The 21,951-nt window shown below is 38.2% G+C and overlaps 1 protein-coding gene across 6 annotated transcripts in view; it reads right to left on the bottom strand.

Annotated features, from left to right (window-relative positions):
- LOC109400676 (dachshund homolog 1) overlaps positions 1 to 21,951 on the bottom strand; it is a 424,184-nt gene that overhangs the window by 148,941 nt on the left and 253,292 nt on the right. For 5 of the 6 annotated variants that reach the window (XM_062853175.1, XM_062853177.1, XM_062853173.1 and 2 more), the window contains exon 3: positions 15,041 to 15,285. In XM_062853175.1, coding sequence (XP_062709159.1) covers positions 15,041 to 15,125 — 85 coding nt within the window. In that variant the 5' untranslated portion in view covers positions 15,126 to 15,285. The remainder of the gene's footprint in view (positions 1 to 15,040; positions 15,286 to 21,951) is intronic. The other variant, XM_062853176.1, reaches the window with a different exon arrangement.

Raw genomic sequence — 21,951 nt, forward strand, 5'->3', positions numbered from 1 at the left:
AGCTCCCTTTGTCGCCGAATCTGGCGCTGGGTCAGCGGCGCGGAAGCCCAATTTGGTGAATAAAATTTTGGGGTTTGGGCGCAATATCATTGCGTAAATAGTTTTTGGCGCTGAAACTGCTGATATTCAATTCAAAAATTTTTTCCTTCTTCAAAACATAGGCTATGCTTTCTAGTTTCATTGTTAAACTAGTTTTTGGCAAAAATTGTTGGAAAAGGTAAAAACAACGGCTAACTTTTAATTCGTCCTGATGACCATTCACCCTAATGACCTTCGGCCTAATGATTCAGCATCATCGATTACAACGTTTACAACTTCTTCCGGCCTTTACGGAACAAACAGACATAACGACCCCCAGGAAAGCATCCTTTCGATGAAATTTCTGTCTACTGAAATAAGATTGAGCGAAAAATCTAGCACCACTCTTTCAAATTCATAAACTTTTCAGATTGAGTGAACGTGAAATTAATATTATCCCTATACAAAGCAAACACAATCATCCATTGAATCGCAATCAAGAAATGGAAGTGAAACTTCTTCATCTAATTTCACCAAGTTTGAAAACAATCCCGAAAAAGTTCCTCTTTCCACATTTCCTTCTGCAGTCCTGCGACGTTGTTCGGTCCTTATTGAATCATAATATACCGCCTCACACAAAGCGAAACTTGTGAGCCGTGTACCTGTCTCTTTGGGTGCAAATTGTCCCATCTAAATACAACCCGGGCAGCTGGGTTGTACATATACCCTAGATTCAATTGACGCGACGAGTTCAACAGCTCGTCCGCGAGTGCCGCGCCATATTTTCCACGTGGCGCAAAGTTACTTTCCGTGTATGCACTGCACATGATGGGGGTACATGGGAGGCAGCAATTGCAAGCTGCAGACTGTCAGCAACCGTCACCGAAAATAACACAATAACTTGTTTGTTAGAAAACCCGCACTGGAGAACTACCGACCGAGTGTTCCATTTTCCAGGGGTTAGGGGCCTTTAACGGATGCGCGGGGTAGGGTTACACTACATTACAGTAGACAGACAAACTTAGCCCGTGCACTGAACAGTCAACAATTGTGCTAATCAAATTCCATACTGGCTAAGCGGAAACACAAATGACGGCTTACAGGCAAATGCGCTCCGGAACTGACATTTGCATATAAATCCTACTTTGCTATAGCTACGAACCGAGCCGGGTGTCGGTTCGGGTTGGAGCCGGGGGAAGCGCTGAAAAATAACCAGAATTTGTCGAAAAACGTTCCGAAAATGGGCAGAATTTGTGCACGAAATGTGGGCTTCAGCTGGTAGCTGTGCGAGGCCGTTCCACTATGAAAGCTTGCTGAGAGGAGGATGCCACACTGACTGACTGGGCTTGACTTGGCTCAGTTTCGGCTGCTTCAGTTTGCATTCATATTTGAGCAACAGGAGCGAACGAGAAAAGCATTTATCATGACAACCGTAAGAGATCGGCCAAACGAAAACGAACATGAAGGGGGAAAGCTTTTATCTATTCAACGGAACGGAATCCTGGGGTTGTCTGTATTGTGTCAACTTATGTTGCTGCCCAGAGGAACCAGGCTGCCAGTCCGGGAGTGTGGTGACAAATGTCGGACATGTGGATGCTGGGAATCGTATTTTTGAACGATTTTCTTTGGATGATTGAAAAGTCTGTCATACGGGTTATAGATATTGACGAAACTGGAAAAATAGATGATTTTGATCGCTGCTACGAATAATGACAAAATGGTCAAACATGTTCTGTTCATCCTGCAATTCTTCTAAAAATATTCCGAGAATTTCCTCAGATTTTTAACAGAACTTCCTAGAAGAATTGTTGCAGGAATTCTTTTGAGCTTTTTTCCTGGAATTTCATTATAGAATACTTCACATATTCACTCATGATTTGTATGGACAAATTCTTCAGAAAGTCGATCAGAAATTGTACCACAATTGTTGAATTGTTTTAAGTGTCGCTGTTGGATTTCCTTGAGATATTTCTTTAGAAATTTACTGTCTAGCCTCCAGGCATTTCTTTAGACTATAACATATGGGACCTAAACTTGAAATTGCTATCCATAAAAAAACGAAACAAAACCATACATTGTTTCTGCTACAGAATTTCCTTGAAACAATTTTCTAGAAATTCACGGAAACATTTTACCAGCCTACAGGTATTTATTTATTTTCGTAAAGGAAATTTCCTTGACTTCCTTGGGCATAGAGTATCTTCGTGCCTGCCACACGATATACGCATGCAAAATGGTCATTGGCAGAGGAAGCTCTCAGTTAATAACTGTGGAAGTGCTCATAGAACACTAAGCTGAGAAGCAGGCTTTGTCCCAATGAGGACGTTACGCCAAGAAGAGAGAGAGAGAGAGAGAGAGGTATTTATTTAGGGCAGCGTTTCTCCAACTTTGGGTCGTGATCCTCTGTAAATCTTATATGAACTTTAGCTTTAGTCGATATTTTAACAATTGGGACCTAAATTTTTAAGTTTCACATAGAGTCACGTATTTTTTTTTTTGCATTCACCAAAATATGCAAAAACATGCTTCAGTCTTGTGCCAACTTTCCGAACCCTCTAAGCAGAATACCCTCTTCGAATGAGTGTAATCACTCTGGATAACTTCTGGGGAAGATTACAAGTGGTAGTCGAAATACGCGTATCTGTCAAATGATAAGCAAAAAAGGGCGGAATTTAAAGGTACAAAAGTGATTACACTCACTCGAAGATGCTTCAGTATTGATAACACATTTTGAAGCTGGTTAAACTGTTCACCTTTCATCATTATTCTGCATAAATTCTACAAACGTTGTTTACCATCAGGGCTGGTGTGCCATTTTAGGAATTCTTAGAACAAGCTTTCTTCGTCTTCGATACATCCAGAAAATTCTTTTTTTTCACATATTTTCCCTTCTTTTGCTACAGAATAACACGGCTGAACAAAAAAAAAACGATATTTTCGTTTGCGTGGTAAGAATTTCTAAAATTATAATTCTCTCCAAAGAATCCAGAGTAGACGCTGAAACGCTAAATTCGAATATTATGTGCGTGATAACCTCCGAATTTCGAGAGACTGGCATGGTCAATAAAGATTCCTTTCAGAAAAGCCCTCGACATTTTTAGCTATGCGCAGAGTCTGTCACTGTCAATGGTAAGCAAATCGCTGATTTTGATAAGCCGACTGCGAACCAAGTCAGCGGCGCTCTATTGAGTCACCGTCACTTTCCTTGTTCCATCAGAACTGAACTGACTGTGATGGTGTGTGGAAATCACTGATAGGCGATCTTTAAAATTCATTAAAAAATCCAAATGAAGATTTACCAAGATGATATTTTAATATGTGGTACAAAATAACAAGTTTTGCATGTTGGTCACAAAAAAGTTTGAGTTTTGGCGAAAACCACTAAAATATCACAACAGTTGCAATGATTGTGATCTAGTCCATATCAGGTCGATACCTGTCATTGTCATTTTGATATTGAACGGCCTGAAGTAATAGTGACGATGGTGCAATATCAGTAGTCACCTGACAAGACTGATATTGCGCAACTCTGGCTATGCGAACACGATTTGACTAGAGGAGCTCCCTTTAAGAATTTTCTCTTCAAAATCTTCTAAAATTCAATCAATTGGGATTTTTTGCAAATTTCTTTAGGAACTCAGACATAATCTTGAATGAATTCTGCAAACACGTTTGCTGATGTTTTTCTCTAAAGGTGGCTGACGGAATCTCTGATGGACTGTTGAATAATTCTAAAGTGTTTCTAGTGGAAATAATGGTAAAATTCTTAAGGGTGTTTATTATGATTTTTTTAAAAGCATTTCTGAAAGTTTTAGAGGAACGTTTGAAAAAAAAAATAATCCCCTTAGGAGCACGGATTATTTTTTCTATTTTTTTTGGAGAAATTTATGAAGTGTGGCTGAAACAACTACTTCAGGAACTACTGCAACTATTTCCTCAGACACTTCTCAATATCAATTCGTTAAGAAAATTACAAACTAGTTCCAGAAGAAACATTACAAGCAGATCTCTTAAAACAATTTCATTCCTGCAGTAACTTTTATAGGTATCTTCTGAAATTATTTTTCGAGAAATAAACGCTCACAGCGCCACATAGCGATATAACTCTTTACCGGTTTTGTTCAAATCAATGTTGTGTTTGTCATAAGCGTTAGGCCTTCCATCATTTCCCTAGTCTATAAGCTTTAAAAGTCTACGAGTAAGGATGGGTGGCCTGAGATCACCAAACATGAGTTTTCGTAGTTTATAGATATGAAGCCTAAAGGGTTATCTCGAATGCTCAAAGGGTAAGTCAATAGTGAATTATAAAGCCCCTTGAAACTCCTCTGAAATCGTTTTGAAGCCTTCCAGAAATCTCATTGCAGTTCCCCTGCCAGAAAGCATTATGAAAACCCCATGAAATCTGATATATCCTTGAAACCAGCTTGAAGTCTTCCTTGAACTTTTATGAAGCATCCCTGAATTCTTTTGAAACCCAATGAAACCATAGGAACCCACCTGAAACCCTCTGGAACCCCTCTCATAAAATCCAGTTCAACTTTGTGTGAAAGTTCAATGTAATATCCTGAGACCCACGCTGGCTCGTCTCGTAATGGCCGGCGATCGTTCTTCGGTGAACCACTCACAATACCGACCACAATAATGGTAAGGCAGGGATCCTCTTCGCAATGTTTCCCCACCCGTGAACCAGGATGAAATTCTTCTGGTCAATGCTGCAAATTATCACCTTACAAGTGTTTACGAGTATCAATTGTATTTCAATCACCAGCGATTGAACTGTGCACTGCTAATCGATGACCAGATGCATAGAGGTGGCAAAACGAGCATGATGTAACTCGCTAACGATTTTGTGATAGTGCCGCCACACGCGCGTCCGAACAGCCAAACCTCATCGAATGGGTTGATTGTAGAGGCTACGGAGCGAATGCTCGGCACACTCATAGATGCAACATTCTCATATACCGACAGTATACCAATGAAAGCAAGGATCGGTATATTCGCCTCACTCCATTCATATTCACTCCACTTTGATGAAGCAAATCGACAAAGATGCAGCAAACGGATCGTCGTGAACAAACACGCAACCCCATCACCAGTGGGAAGCGATGAGCCAGCTGCTTGACATGAACATTCGTTGCCATTCGTCGCAGTTTGGATCGCAAGCGAATGAATGAATGGCGAATGGTGAAGAATGCTGGTGAGCGATCGAAGCGGCTATTATCATAAGTATAAGAGAATTTCTGCACATAATGCATACATTTTTACTGTATTGTTGTTGAAATGCTAGATTAGCAAAGAAAATAATTCGAAAACATCAAAAATTCGTATGCACAATATCAATCGCATCACTCACGAATCGCATTCGCTTGCGATGCGAATGTGGACGAATGAGTAATTTCCAAGTGTGGTTTCCCACCGTTCGCCGGAGTTTGCTGTCATTGCTGACTAGCATACACACGAACTAAAGCGAAAACCGTTCGCTGCTGACTGTCTTCGAATGTGGAAGAAGATGAAAAGTGGAAATCAGGAACCCTGAATGAAAGTTTCCAGCCGACGATGCTTCGCAAAAAGTTCATCGACATAATTGAAAGCGATATAAAGAAGAGCTTAGCTGGAAGGTAACTGCTCAACGGCGAAAAGGAATAGCCAAGCTGAAAATGTATTCGTTGCCGAAATCGTATCATATCGCAAGTGCTTTCATTAAATAATAAGCTTCATTCTGACTCCTCTCTGGAGTCACCATCTTAAATACCATTCGGTTTACTGCTTTTTACTATGTCCAACAGAACTAGCTTAACCACTGGTCTTCTGAACACATGCTCGACGTACTCGCTGACGTCTCTCTAGGAAACAAGTAGTCTTTTAAACACGTCCATAAACTCACGGAACTCACTGACGCGGTGTTCCACCAACTACTACACACACATCACTAACCATGAGAGATGATCGGAACACAATGCGACAGAAGCAGTTGCAAATCGATTGCACCGGTCCACCTACTTTAGCGTTGGTTCTGATCTCAGAATCTTCAATTCGTTTGAGATCCCGAACAGAAAGTGATTATGTGAACTAAAGAAGGACGTAGATGAGAGGCGCCGGAGATATGATCAGCATTTTTTGGGTTCTGCTTTCGCTTCAAATTACAGTTGGAAAACCCCTTCACGCAACGAACCGTTGATTGATGGCTGTTAGAAAATGTAGCGAGCAAAAGTTTTTGTTTATGAGTGGTGCGATCCTGTTGTGGTGGTTAGAACACTTAACTATAACGCCGAGGACCTGGGATCCAATCCCACTCCCGACAAACTCACAAAATGTGGGTTCTTCCTTCGGGTTCCGAGATGAACTAGCCTGAAATTAAAAGTCTCGTTAATACAGATAAAAATAATATGTTTATGATTCGTTGACAATGTTCGTTATGAAGGGCTTTTTTTTCTCTGTTCGGGACATAACCACTGCGACCAATATTTTGATCTATTGTGGTAAATGAAGGGCTTAGCTCCACGCCCAAAAAATCCAAGTTCATTGGAGTGAAACTTAATGTTACATATTTATATTTAAAACCTTTAAATATTTTGCAGTTTTTCTAAAACAAAATACGTGAAACTGAGCAACTTTGAAGCTAACACAATCAGGTCTCCAGTTTTTAAAACAGTGTGCACAAAAAAAAAACTAGAAGTGGATTACAGATATCCAACACTCTTAAACCGGCAACCCTTTCACCGAAGAATTCTAAAGTGGCAACTTTTAAGACCCACATGTAGGATTGCACTGTACAGTGTATCAAACAATTGTCCGTACAGCAATTTTTTGGTCAAAATATTTTTTCATTTAAATGATTATAACTTTTTTATACGTCAATCAAAAACGCTGAAATTTTGACGAATTCTAACCCATATATTAAAGCTCCATTGGTAAAATTTTGAGCGAGATCGAATAAGTTTTCTAAAAGTTATAGAACTTTTAGTGAAACTTATAAAATTTTTGAATACATTTTTAAAACATTATATCTCAATATATACTTGATGAAACTTTTTCAATATTTTTTGTGTTACAGCTTATACCCAAGGCTTTCATATGCAGCTTTGTTTAAGGTTTCATGTTCACTACAAAAAATATGAAAAATCTGTATATGTTCAGAGTGTCACTTGGAAATTTATCATATTCTGATCAATAAAAGTGACAAGTGCTTTCAACGTTTTTAACCGTAGTGTGGCCAGCAAAAAAAACACCCGTAGAAGGCCGGCAGGGTACCCGGGTACCCACGAAATGGAAATGATCATATCTCAGCGAATTTTCCACCGATTTTAAAAGTTTTTGCCTCATTCAACTCAGAAACTCATTATCTATCGATATCGTATTTGGTTGGACCGGTCCGATCACCATGGGTACCGGAAAATCCGGATTTACGGATCCATGTTTTTATGCAATACAATATACGGGATTTTCGGAAGGTTAGTAGCAATTTCGGTACCAAGCATCGTAAAATTGCTTTGGCATATTGTATCTGACTGGCCTGGAATCATAAAACGTGTTGACTTTGAAACTGTGATTTCGGAACACGCTTCTCGTGGGGCCATGGCTGACCATAAACACTTTAAGATATCCTAGCCTTAACAATGTGGGTTTCAATATGGTAGAGGGACATGCTCCCAAAAATATGGATTTTCCGAAAACCACGGTGATTAGATCGGTCTAACCAAATATTTCCCCGATAGATGATGAGTTTCTGAGTTGAATGAGCTAAAAATTTCCAAAATCTATGAAAAATTGACGGAGATATGATCATTTCAATTTCGTGGGTACCCGGGTACCCTGCCGGCCTTCCACGTAATAAAAAAATGCAGGAGCCCCTCCCCCTGCCCCTCCTCACTTTAAAATTCGGTCAACCCCATTAATAGATGTATATTCACGAGTTCTAAGATCTAACAGAGTTCCAACATCCTAGTCTCAACAACCATTAAAATATCGAGATTTGAAATTGAAAAAGGTACCCGGGTACCCTGCCGGCCACATAAGTGTTAAACTCTCTTAAGGATATATTTTTAATCAGGACCTTCTAAACTACATATGAAGAGTAGGTCCTATAGATTTTTCTTTCAGTTAATGCACTTTTATTGGTGGAAAACGTTTGGCAGATTATATGTGCAAAATATGGTAAATTTTAAAACATCGTCAATTACATACGCACATTTTTCATATTTTTTGTAGTGAATATAAAACCCCAAACATGGCTGCATATGAAAGCCTTAGGTATAAGATGTGACACAAAAAAAAAAATTGAAAAAAAATCATCGCGTACATATTGAGATATAATGTTTTTAAAAAGGTTTTAAAAAATTTTATAAGTTTTACTGAAAGTTCTATAACTTTCAGAAAACTTACTCGATCTCACTCAAAATTTTACTAATGGAGCTTCAATATATGATTCATGATTGGTCAAAATTTCAGCGTTTTTGATTGACGCAGAAAAAAGTTATTAACATTTGAATGAAAAATTATTTTGACAAAAAAATTGCTGTACGGACAATTGTTTGATACACTGTATGTATAATTAAGTATGGTTGGATACAGAGAAGCTCTTTTGTAGCCAAACGGAGGAGCCCGCTCGGAAATATATTTTCCGCTTTTCTCGCTTCATTGCATTGTTTCCACCATGCCTAGAAGTTAGTGGCGGTGGTGGCAGCAGCGGCATGACGACGCGCCATTTGCCATTCGCTCCAGAAGACATCGGCCACAAAACTCGGAAATATGACCCAAAGCGGAGCCGGAGCGGAGTGATAATTTACGGTTATGGCATCTGACATGACATCTGTTTATCCAATATGAACGAGCATGATTATCTATGGCCTACGCTGAACTTCGGTTGGGCATGGGCACTGGCCTGGCACTCCACTCACTACTGGTAGACTTGGATCATGTCGGTGGGATCAAGGGATCCGGAAGCTGAGAGGCCATCGTCGTTCACGTGCGTATGGAATGGATACATTGCTTCATCGAATAGGAAGCTGTGGTGGAGTCAGGAGGACTTCAAGAGGAGGGTGGTGAGAAATGTGCCCTAAAGCTGGTTCGCAATTTTGATATGCCTTCAGGTTTTCACATGGCCAAGTTTGACTTTTGATTATGCATTCACTCGTCCACTAAAGAACAAGGATGTGAAATATACAGCTACAAAATACAAAACACCCATAACATTAAAATACCAAATGAAGGAATGTTTTTAAAATACTTGCAAAATGTGGCAAAGTTGATTAACGCGTCCTGTCTAGTGACTTTAGGGGTCATGGGTTCAAATCCCACAAACTCTACGTGAATATTTTTCGATACATTTGTTCCTAAGCAGGCTTTAGGCATGTTTTATAGTTGTTGTACATAATTAGATCCGATGAGGTACGCCGATTTACCCAATTTAGAGCATTTCATACCAAGCTAAGCCAACAGTGTCGTCGACCTGTTAGTACGAACGGCACTCTGACTCCGACACCAAGCAAACATTCCCCAAACAGATGACGTTCCTGTACCAGGCGACGACGGACAGCCAGACAGCTCTCGAGAGCGGATGTCATCCGAATGGCCAAGTGCTGCTGTCTGGTGTGGTGTTTTCGATTCGAATTACAATACCACAAATCTACATGGATTTTGATAAAGTGGGCAGAGTCAAGTCAGGCTCACACACGGCAACCATTAGTTAGTACCGGAACCGGATAGGACGGAAACTATATTTTGGGACTAGTTGGCTAGAAAGAGCAAACATACGCATTCCGACGCAGCAGGGGCACTCTGCGGGTCGGGTTGGGGAGGTGGTTGGCAGGTATTTCGGTACGTGCTAAATATGAGGAATGATACTAATGCATGAAATGTGTTGGAAGTTGGATAGAAAGCTGGTCGGATTACGGTTTCTCTATATGACAAGTGTAAATTTTCTGGTTGAAAAATGATGATTCACTTCTTTCAGTACACAAATGGTTTGGGATGGGAAATGGAAGAGCTCGTTTTTGTGTCATGGAAAGGGTAATTTGCGACACTGAATAAGTCTGGAATGGTAGTTCATTAGACACTATGAAGCTGCCATGTTGGCTGTAAAACTAGTTTGGAGTATGGGTTCTTTATGGCGTAGTAAAACGAACGTTATGTTGAATACATTCTAACTTTTGTGATTTATGAAGCTCAAAACCAGTTCTCATTCAGACCGTTCACTCGGATTTGAGAATGTGACAAATAAAGACATAACTATTTCCTATTTTCTCTCAAATGCTTTCTATACTGAGCTTCACAGACATGTCCATGTTGTCTTTTTACTGCCATTTATCATTCCAAATTTGCTGGCAATTCCTGACATATTCTGGAAAACTTGTAATTAGAAGGCACAGTTTGTCGTTTATTAAAAAAAATCTTTCAAGGACTCCTTCAGAAATTTATGAACCGATACCTTCAGAACATCTTCCAGGGATTCTTTGAGATTTTTTTTCCTGAGATTTCCCTCAGAAATTTCTCAAAAATTTATCTCAGTATACTGTCATTAATTCTATCAGCGTTTTTTCCCACAAGATCATCCATATATTCGGTTAAGAAATTCTTCCAGAGATTTTGTATTCAAGAATTCTACGATTTTTTTATAGAAATTCCTTCATCCTCCAGAATTTCTTCAAGAGATTTTTCCAGAAATCTCTCCAACAGAAAATCTTTCATAGGTTCCTTTCAAGATTGCTCGATTGGATCATTGAAGTAAATCTTCTGAAGATTCCTACAGAATTTTCTCCAGAGATTTTTTTCAGAAAATTTCCAATGGATTGCTTGAAGAACTCTCCCAAGAAATTCTTCAGAAATTTCGCTGAAGGAATTTAACCTCAATCATTTTTTTTGGGATTTTTCGGAAACTCTTCTTGGGATTTCTTCAGAAATATCTCCAGCGGTTTCTTAAGAAAATCATGAATACACAATTTCTCCAGAAATCCTACCGCAGGTTTCCTTCAGAATATCCTCCAAAGGTTTCTCGGAAATTCTTTCAGTGATTCCTGAACAAAATCCTCCACGGAATAATTCAGCAATTACTTCAATATTTCGTTCCGATTTTTTTTTCTGAAATTCTGTTTGAAATTCTTGTAGACAGGCTTATGTGCCCTAAGCGCATGAAAAGTCTGCTCTTTTTATTTTCATCACCAAAATTTCTATATTAAAAAGCAGAATTTTCATGCTCTCAGTGCAGGCAAGCCTGATTCTGGAGATTTTCCAAAAAAACTCTTAAAGGCTTCCTTCAAAAATTTCTCCAGGAAGTCTTTTAGAAAATCTTTCAAAGATTGCTTCAGTGAACGCTCTTGGAATTTTATCATTTAATTTTTCAAGGATTCTTAACTGTCAATATTCTGAAATTCTTTCAGAAATGCTTTGAAAAATTTCTGCTTCTGATACTCCTGTAAGAATTTCTCTAGTAATCTTTCTAAGCAATGTTTCAAAAATTACTCTAGGATTCCTCCAGAAAATCTTGGAGTGATTTTCTGTACCTATAAAAACTTTTCTTGGATTTCTTTAGAAATTTCTTCAGAAATTCTTTCAAAAACCTTTCCATAAATTTTTTAAAACCGTTTCCTACAATTTAGCCAAAATATTGCAAATAAAATCGTATGCTCAGGCAATTGTAGATTTATGTTTCAGAATTGCAAACTTTTTTCTTAATGTGAGAAAAAGCTAGGACCGATTGTATGTCATTAAAAAAAGATGACACGGTAAAGGCTTGGTATGCCGCACAATTCAGATCCAATTGAGATCCATTAGCCTTTGCCCAGCAACTTAAATCCCAACCCTACATTACAACTTTAACAATGATAGTACTATTTGTTATTATGTTATTTATTTTGGACTATTCAAGAATTACAAGTATTCAACCATTCTATATGAAAAAAGAATAGACTCGAAAATAAAAGTGCTACGATATTGCTCAAATTCGGTAGAAATGATCGTTACCGATAATATTTAGACTCGTAAATTTTTGTTTCGCCATCAGGGTGGCCTTTTTGAAAATAACGTGGTCCAGAAAACCCAATTTCTATTTTTTTTTCAAATTTTCGAACCGTCATAACTTTTGAACCAATTGATCAAATTTCAATATTTTTTTTACGAATGAAAAGATTATTAGTTCTAGATTTAAGAAAAAAAAAACGCGAAACAAAATCAGTTAACTTTTATATGCAAAAATGGTCAAAATACAAGTTTTTCTATGATTTTCATAATGTTGGACAACAACGACTATACTTTTTATATTTTTTGTGCTAATATATGTATGGAATGACCATGCGTCTCCATCACTTTTAGTTTTCCGTTTATTCTATTTATTTTTTTTATTTTTTTATATACAGGGGGTGGCCAAAATGTTTGGTTAACATTCTTAGCAAAGTCACTCCCAACGAAGCGATATATTATTCTTCCTTTTCACAGAATGGTTGGTATGAGAAGTCCCCGTTTGCTGATTCAAAAAACAAACAATAAAAACGCTGCACAGTAAACCTGGCCGCTTTAATGCTTGTAATGCATCTCTGATGCACTGCAACCATTAATAATGACAAGAAAAATGATAGGAGTAGTCGATCCTATAATTTTCCAGGATTCTTTCAATTAATGGCTGTGTATGTGTAGACTAGACTAGACTAGACTAGGGGGTGGCCAAAATGTTTGGGATAGACAACTTTTTTTTCTCACACAATAGAGTGCATCATAAATTTTGAAATTTTGACTGTTTGTCAACGTATTATATGTGAATCATTGGTACAAATTTGAGCTCGATTGGTTAATCTTTCGCGAATTTAGAACCGTTCTCGTAAAACATTATTTTTAAAACAACTAATTTTTGAACTGTCATATCTCGGAGACCAGCGAACTGAATTGAATGAAATTTTGACCGCTTATCAACAATATATTAATGCTTAAAAATGTTTAAAAACATAGGTACTTTTCAAATGATGAAAAAAGTTTTCATGAATTTTTGAGCATTAAAATATTGATGAGAATCGCTCAAAATTTCATTCAATTCGGTTCACTGGTCTCCGAGATATGACGGTTCAAAAATTAGTTGTCTAAAAAAATAGTGTCTTACGAGAACGGCTCTAGATTCGCGAAAGATTTAACAATCGAGCTCAAATTTGTACCAATGATGCACATAAACACACAAACAGTCAAAATTTGAGAATTTTTGATGCATTCCATGAAAAGTTACAGCATGTTGAATTTTTTTGTGAAAGAAAAAAAGTTGCCTATCCCGAACATTTTGGCCATCCCCTGTATATATATACAGCCATAGGCTACTGGGTGAACTTCGGTTAGTAAAAAAAATACCTGCAAATTCGCCTGTTGCAGAGTGCTAATCCTCCATAAATCACTTCGGGCATTTCTTTCTGAATTACTCCACAAATTCATTCTGATTTTCCTACGAAAATTTCTTCTCAGATTCCTTCTAGATTTCTTTCAAAGATTCATTCAGGAGCTCTTTCTGGAAATCCTCCAGGAGTGCCTTCAGCGATTGATCTAAGAGTTCTTTCCAAGATTTCTGCAGAGGTTCCTTTCAGGGATCCCCAGGAGTTTCTGCTAAAATTTCTCCAGCAGTTTTTTCTGGTGTTCCTCCAGGAAGTTTCTTATCATTTCCTTTTTTGAGAATTCCTCCAGCAGTTCCTTCTGGGAATTCTTTAAAAAACATTCTGTGAGTTTTCAAGGAGTTCAGTTTTTCTTGGATTCCTCCAGGAACTGCTTCGAAGATTCCCTCAGGAGTTCCTCTACGAATGCTTACCTCCTGAAGTTCCTTCTGGGATTCCTCCAGCATTTTCCAAGATTGATTAGAAGTTGCTTCTGGGATTTATCCAAGAGTTTCTTCAAAGATTCATCCTTCTGGGAATTTCAATATTGATTTCTTGCGGAATTCACTCCTTTTAGGATTTCTTCAAGAGTGTTCTGGGATTTTTCAATGATTTTTTTCGACATTACTTCTTTAAAAATTTCTAGATTTATCCAGGGATTCCTTCCGGGATTATTCCAAGATTTTTTCCTAGATTCCTCAAGGAGTTCCTTTTGTAATTTCTCAAAGAAGTTCCTTCCGGGATTCCTCAAGAAGATCCTTCTGAGATGTCTCCATGAGTTCCTACTGGGATTGATTCAGGAGATCTTTCCTGGATTTCACCAAGAATTTCTTGCGGGGTTTTTATTGGCTCTGACCGGGATTACTCCAGGAACTCCTTCTTGAATTCCTTTGCGAATTTCTCCCATTCTTTCTTCCGAAATTCTTTTAAAATTTACTCTGGAGATTACATCAAAAGTTCTTCGTGGGATCCTTTTGGGAGTTTTCTCTGGATTTATTCTAGCTAACTTCCAGAAGTTCTGTTCGGTATTGCTTAAGAAGTATCTTCCAGGCATTCTTTCAGAAATTCTAAGAAATCGTCCAGTAAAAAACTCATTTGTTGGTCATCTCAGACCCTCCCTCACCCTTCATAGTCCGAAACTTTGTGGACTTCGGTTAGACACCCAAGCAACACACATGTTATAGATGAGTCATGGCAGCGCAGGTTTGGTTACGCTGAAGTCACTGTGACTTTCCTCTAGCGTATACGTAACGATGTTTACCGTTCAGTAATCAATTTCGACAATTACAGTCAAACAGACAACCGAGCATGAAATAGCATGATGGCGTTGTTATCTACAATTGTTCCTCCATAAAAACATCATCCCAAGAATCAACTTCGTTGAAGATCATTTCAACCTCCCCCTTTTCTAAGCAATCGACAATTGTCATCAAGATGATAATTAATTCTTATCCCGTGTAAATAATTCCGCACGGAACTTCTCTCCATTAGCGAACAAAGTTAGAGCAATTAAAATTCTTCCCGGAAACAGTTTCTTCGCAGCGATGCTGCGCCGCTTCATCACCATCAGCAGGCAATAATGAATGTTAGCAAATAAATTTCGCCAACACATGATGCTCCTGCTGGCTGACGATGATGGGTGCGAATAAGACAGATAGCTAGATGGAGAGGCAAGAGATACTCACTGTTGTACGGCAGCGGAACGGCAATTGTGAACAACAGCTGCAACACCAATCCACCGAAGAAGATTTTTATCCGCGAAAGCTCCATTCTGCTCCCGGCAGCACGGTTTTGCCCGTCCTTATGATTGATGCCACCCCAGCTGGATGATTATTAGGAGCTTGGTGGTCCTTACGGGGTAGGATGAGAGGGTGGGGTGGAAGGACGCCCTTTTCTCGCGTGTTTTGCTGATGATTCACTGCGTCTCTATCTGTTGGAGCCAAAAAAGGGGGGAAAGAGAAGAAAGAAGTAATTTTATTAATTAAATTATGCTTCTCTGAATTAATTTGCTTGTTAACATCGCGTCGTCGCTTTTCAGGGTGTTTTATTTCGAAGCTTATCGTCACGTGACTTGGATGGTGGGTGGCGGGAGGAAGGGGGAATCGTGGTGCGTTGTGTGGGTGAATGATGGCGCAAGCATGTTATACGATCTTTCAACAAGTTCGTGCTTGTCGTGATTTAGTGTAATATTTTACACGGGTGTGCATAAATAATACAACAATGCAAAGGAACTTTCAATGTATAGCTTATATCTGCTTGTTCCTCTACACAAATATACTCTCGTAATTATGGACTCGGTAAAATTAGCTAAAAGTCGACCGGAAACATTTTTTATTAGTGTCAAGTAAAATTAAAACACAAACAGAAAAGAAAAAGAAAATAAAATAACCATCACAGCATATTTTTTCTATAAAAACATGTAACGGCATGTTTTTTTTTTTATTCTTAACCACTTACCCAACCTAATTTACAGCTCTTCTGTCCACTAGGGCACTACGTGAGCGATTTCAATGGATTACCGGCTTTGACCAAAATTATAAGAGATGGCGCTAGTGGGCAGGAGTTTTTTACTTTTAAAATGTATGGAGAAATTTATAAAAATGAGTTTTTTGGCTTATTAAACATTTTTTTGGAAAAAATATTTGGTACAGGTTGTAGGTCATGATAATAGCAATCTGCGTTACCAAATATTTTTAGCCAAAACATCGAAATATTTGAAATATTTGGAAAAATATTCAAATCGCCATACATTAATTTGGCCGAAAACTTCTGCCTCCGTGTTGGTTGATCTTCGTTTGCCTATACATGGCATGACGAATATACATGGATTCATGTTTGCCCATCTGTCAAATCAAAACAAAAAAAAAAAAACAAAAAAGTTAAGAGCGGCAACGCAAGAGAAAAAAATCTACGGTAAAAGTTTAATTTTGTTATATAAATGAAATTATACTTCATAATTTTGACCATTTCAGGAGAAGTAGTCCATCCTTTGCCGCAGCGGTCAGCGAGCAGCTGTCGTAGGCCATCCGACAAGTTGCGTTAATCCGGTTTATCAGTTAAAAGAAACCTCTGCAGTGTCGCTGCATTCCCCTTGCAGGTGTTGATTGATTCGGCAGCCAGTGTGCACTTTTGTTTTCCCGTCTCTTGGAAAGGAATCAAGAGACTCGTGAAAGGGAGTAGCAAGTGTCCAGGACGGATTTCTAGTAGATTTACACCGAGGAACCACACTCCAGCTGGGGGAAAATCATTCTGGAAAAGTACTGATGATGATCTACCCAAGGATCTACCCTACCTCATAGCGAGATCCCTCCTGGCCAAGGACCTCCATATGATCGCAGAAAACATTATCTCCGAGCACTGCCAAGGGATTCGAAACGTGATCACGATTTTCCGACCGTTCCGGCCGGCATCTCCCCGAAGTGAAACGGAACGCATCGGAATTATGGGATACCGTTCCGTAGTACACCAGCTGGTCCAGAGATCTGAACTGGATTCCTATAAGGCTTCTTCGAAGGGTAAGTCAATTTAGATTGATAAGGTTAGTTTACCAAATCTGCCATTATCTACGGATGGAAACCGGGCAATGATTAATCCACGTATCGATTGATTGTTCATTGCTCGTATAGATTGTGTTACTTCTTTTCGTTATATTGCGTATGACCTCTAAGCAAGGATGGGAACACTCACTTGCAAAGAGTTACATTCACTTACAGTTTTCTCAGCTCAGAAGCGTGCAATCAAAAAACGATGTATGGACGTTTTTTGTCTTGTGGTTTTCTCTAAAAGTTTGCCAAATAGAGTAGGGGTCACCCACGCATACTGAAGTCGTGAGGGAGCTGCGAAGGCAACTCTCCACGAGGTGAAAGTAATTTATACTCACCTCGTGGAGAGTTGCCTTCACAGCTCTTTCACGATTTTGGGATTCGTGTGCGACCCCTACTCTATTCGTCAAAGTTTTAGACAAAATCACAAGGCTAAAGTCGTCCATACATCGCTTCTTGATTACACGCTTCTGAGCTGAGAAAATACCAAGTGAGTGTAACTCTTTGCAAGTGAGTGTAACTCTTTGCAAGTGAGTGTTCCCATCCCTGCTTCTGGAATCAGCCAAAATAAAAACTTTGAGTACCTAGGTGTTTGGCACTAAAGCGTTGTTAAGCGGGAAACGCAATGGGACTGGCAACGGAATGCGGAACCGTTGCAGTTTGTAGCAAAAAAGATTCCGCGTCGGTGTCACTGCGGCAAAACGCAATGATTGCGTTTTTTCCTGGTTTCACTCGTATTCCTTCAGGAGTTCCTCAGAAAATCCTCCTGGAGTTCCTCAAGAATTCCTTCAGGATTTTTTCCATAAGTTTCTCGATAATTCCTCCATGAGTTCTTAGGAAAATCTTGCTAGAGTTCCTCGAGAATTATTCCGAAAGTTCCTTAGGAGTACATTTAGAAGATCCTGAATTGAGCTCCACGGGAATTCCATCAGGCATTTCACCAAGAGTTCCTCTGCACTTTTTCATGAGTTCTTCAAAAATTGCTATAGGAGTTCCTCGGTAATTTTCATCAGCATTTCCTCAGCATAGTTTTCCAGGAGTTTTCTGGGAATTATTCTAGGAGTTCTTAGGAAATTTCTGCAAAAGTTCTTCGGGAGTTTCTCCAGGAGTTGTTCCGGAAGTTTCTCAAGAATTCGTTGAGAAGTTCTTTTAGAAATCATGCAGTTCTTTGGGAATTCTTACAGGGTTTCCTCGGTAATACCTTCTGGAGTTCCTCAAGAATTCCTCCAGGAGTTCCTCAAGAATTCCTCCAGGAGTTCCTCAGCAATATTTACAGGAATTTTTCCGAAATTCCTTTAGGAGTTCTATGAAAATTTCTCGGGAATTCCACGAGGACTTCGCAGGAATTCTTCCAGTAGTTCCTCGGAAATTTCTTCAGGAGTTCCTCGGGAATACCTCCAAAAATTTCTCGAGAATTCCTTCAAGAGTTCCTCGGCAATTTCTCTATTAGTTTTTCGGGATCCCTGCGGGCGTTCCTTGGGAATTTCTCCAGGAACTCCTCAGGAAATCCTCTAGGAATTATCCAGAGAATTCTTCCAGAAGTTTCTAGGGAATTTCTCCAGGAGTTCCACGGAAAATCTTGCACGAATTTCCCGGGAATTTTTCCGGCAGGTAATTGAGAATTCCTGCAGGAGTTTCTCTGGAAATCCTGCAGGAGTTCTTCGACATTTTTCCAGGAGTTTCTTTAGAATTTCTACACGAACGCTTCGGTATTTTTTCAAGGAGTTTTCTGGGAGTTCATCCAGAAATTCTAAGAAGATTCCTCCAGGAGTTCCCCGGGAATTTATGTAGGAGTTCCTCGGGAGTTTCACCAATAGTTCGTAAGGAGTTGATCCATACGTTTCTTGCGAATATCTCCACGAGTTTCTTGGGAAATCCTGCAGGAGTTTCTCGGGAATATTCCGTGAAATAAATCCTTGGAAGTGTCCGCGTAGTTCTTTCCGATTAAATTATAATGTTTATGCTGTTCAATATTACGTATGCTATTAACAGGCATATCACAGATAACAGATGTTTACGTTAATATACGAGATTTGCTGTCATTTTAATAATCATAAGCTTTTTTTCAGTTTCTTATGGCAATCATGACTGTTGCAACATATATCACTCCGGTTACCAAATACCTTCATGACGTATAACACCATCATCCTGGTCAACTCTAGACAAGTCCATTTTTATTTATATTATAAGAGTTACTTGTATTTAATTGTAATTACTTAAAGAATAAAAAGTACCTGGGGGGAGGGGTGTTTTTATTGGCTCTTTAAAATATCCGAAAATCCAAGGGTAGGTTTACAATCTTTACCAAAGTTCTTCCACGTTGCGAGGTGACGCATTACTTGTAACTTTTTATTAAACATTCTTTGTTTTAAAACTTAGTTTAACAAGTTTCAGCAAAATAAAACAAGACTGATTCACCAAGTTCTCCTAGGTCGCGAGGTGACGCATTACTTGTGCTAAAGTTTGAAATATTTAGTTTAAAACGTTTACTCAAAACTAAAAAAAGACTGGTTCACCAAGTTCTCATAGGTTGCGAGGTGACACATTACTTATACCTTTTATAATTGAACACATTCTTTGAGTTTAAGTTTGAAATAGTTTAAAACGTTTACTCATCACTAATAACTAAGACTGGTTCACAAAGTTCTCCCAGGTTGCGAGGTGACGCATTACTTGTACCTTTTTATTGAACACATTCTTTGTGTTTGAAATATTTTAAAACGTTTACTCAAAACTAATAAAGACTGGTTCACCAAGTTCTCATAGGTTGCGGGGTGACGCATTACTTGTACCTTTTTATTGAACACATTCTTTGTGTTGAAGTTTGAAATAGTCTAAAACGTTTACTCAAAACTAATAAAGACTGGTTCACCAAGTTCTCATAGGTTGCGGGGTGACGCATTACTTGTACCTTTTTATTGAACACATTCTTTGTGTTGAAGTTTGAAATAGTTTAAAACGTTTACTCATCACTAATAACTAAGACTGGTTCACAAAGTTCTCCCAGGTTGCGAGGTGACGCATTACTTGTACCTTTTTATTGAACACATTCTTTGTGTTTGAAATATTTTAAAACGTTTACTCAAAACTAATAAAGACTGGTTCACCAAGTTCTCATAGGTTGCGAGGTGACGCATTACTTGTACCTTTTTATTGAACACATTTTTTGAGTTAAAGTTTTAAAAAGTTTAAAACGTTCACTCAAAACTAATAAAGACTGGTTCACCAAGTTCTCATAGGTTGCGAGGTGACGCATTACTTGTACCTTTTTATTGACCACATTGTTTGAGTTAAAGTTTGAAATAGTTTAAGACGTTGACTCAAAACTAATAAAGACTGGTTCACCAAGTTCTCATACGAGGTGACGCATTACTTGTACCTTTTTATTGACCACATTGTTTGAGTTAAAGTTTGAAATAGTTTAAGACGTTGACTCAAAACTAATAAAGACTGGTTCACCAAGTTCTCATACGAGGTGACGCATTACTTGTACCTTTTTATTGACCACATTGTTTGAGTTAAAGTTTGAAATAGTTTAAGACGTTTACTCAAAACTAATAAAGACTGGTTCACCAAGTTCTCATAGGTTGCGAGGTGACGCATTACTTATACCTTTTTATTGAACACATTCTTTGTGTTGAAGTTTGAAATAGTTTAAGACGTTTACTCAAAACTAATAAAGACTGGTTCACCAAGTTCTCATAGGTTGCGAGGTGACGCATTACTTGTACCTTTTTATTGAACACATTTTTTGAGTTAAAGTTTTAAAAAGTTTAAAACGTTCACTCAAAACTAATAAAGACTGGTTCACCAAGTTCTCATAGGTTGCGAGGTGACGCATTACTTGTACCTTTTTATTGACCACATTGTTTGAGTTAAAGTTTGAAATAGTTTAAGACGTTGACTCAAAACTAATAAAGACTGGTTCACCAAGTTCTCATACGAGGTGACGCATTACTTGTACCTTTTTATTGACCACATTGTTTGAGTTAAAGTTTGAAATAGTTTAAGACGTTGACTCAAAACTAATAAAGACTGGTTCACCAAGTTCTCATACGAGGTGACGCATTACTTGTACCTTTTTATTGACCACATTGTTTGAGTTAAAGTTTGAAATAGTTTAAGACGTTAACTCAAAACTAATAAAGACTGGTTCCCCAAGTTCTCATAGGTGTCGAGGTGACGCATTACTTGTACCTTTTTATTGAACACATTCTTTGTGTTGAAGTTTGAAATAGTCTAAAACGGTGATTCCCAAAGTGGGCGAAATCGCCCCCCAGGGGGCGAAAATCAGGCCGAAGGGGGCGAAAATTTGAAATACCCAAATTAGGGGGCGAAAATACTAAAAAGGGGGCGATTTTTTTAAATTGAGAAATATCAAAAATATTGAAGTCCAGAATGTCAACTGAAGCATTAAAACTCTCAGACATTTCAAGATTTTTTGTTTCTAGGACTATTGAAAAATGTCCGTTTCGAGATCGACTGAACTTTACAGAATTTATGATGTTTATGAGAAATTTTTGGCAACATTTCAAGAAAAAAATATCAAATAGAACTGCTTCACGAATTTCCGAAAGAATTCTTAGTTATTCTGGAGATCCAATAAATAAGATACTTCTATGGCAATTGATCATTGATTGAACTTCGACAAAGTTATGAAAGGTTCAGGTTTTTTTGATTTGATAAGATAGTTTTGTTTTTATTTATCTGCGGTTTTTTTCGTATAAAAATCAATAAAAAAAAATGAAGTTTATAATTAATCTTAGAACACTTTTCGGATGACAGTCGTCACACATTGTTTGTAAATATTTCAGTGAAGCTTTCGGAGAAATTCCAAACATTGGTTATTACTAGGAGCTATTTCAAAAATTGTCCACAAATTAAGCGTTAAATTCTCTTAAAACCATACTTGGTTGACTGCATCTCTGCATATCTACTTATTTGTCAATAAAAAGTTCTCCAATTCATAGAAAGCTTATCAATTCGACCACTGGCTTTTCTTAATTTTTAATCACTCAGCGAAGCTAACTACATTTGAAAATACACCCAAATTA

This window comes from Aedes albopictus, chromosome 2 (assembly GCF_035046485.1).
Source record: "Aedes albopictus strain Foshan chromosome 2, AalbF5, whole genome shotgun sequence".
NCBI classification, from domain to species: Eukaryota; Metazoa; Arthropoda; class Insecta; order Diptera; family Culicidae; genus Aedes; species Aedes albopictus.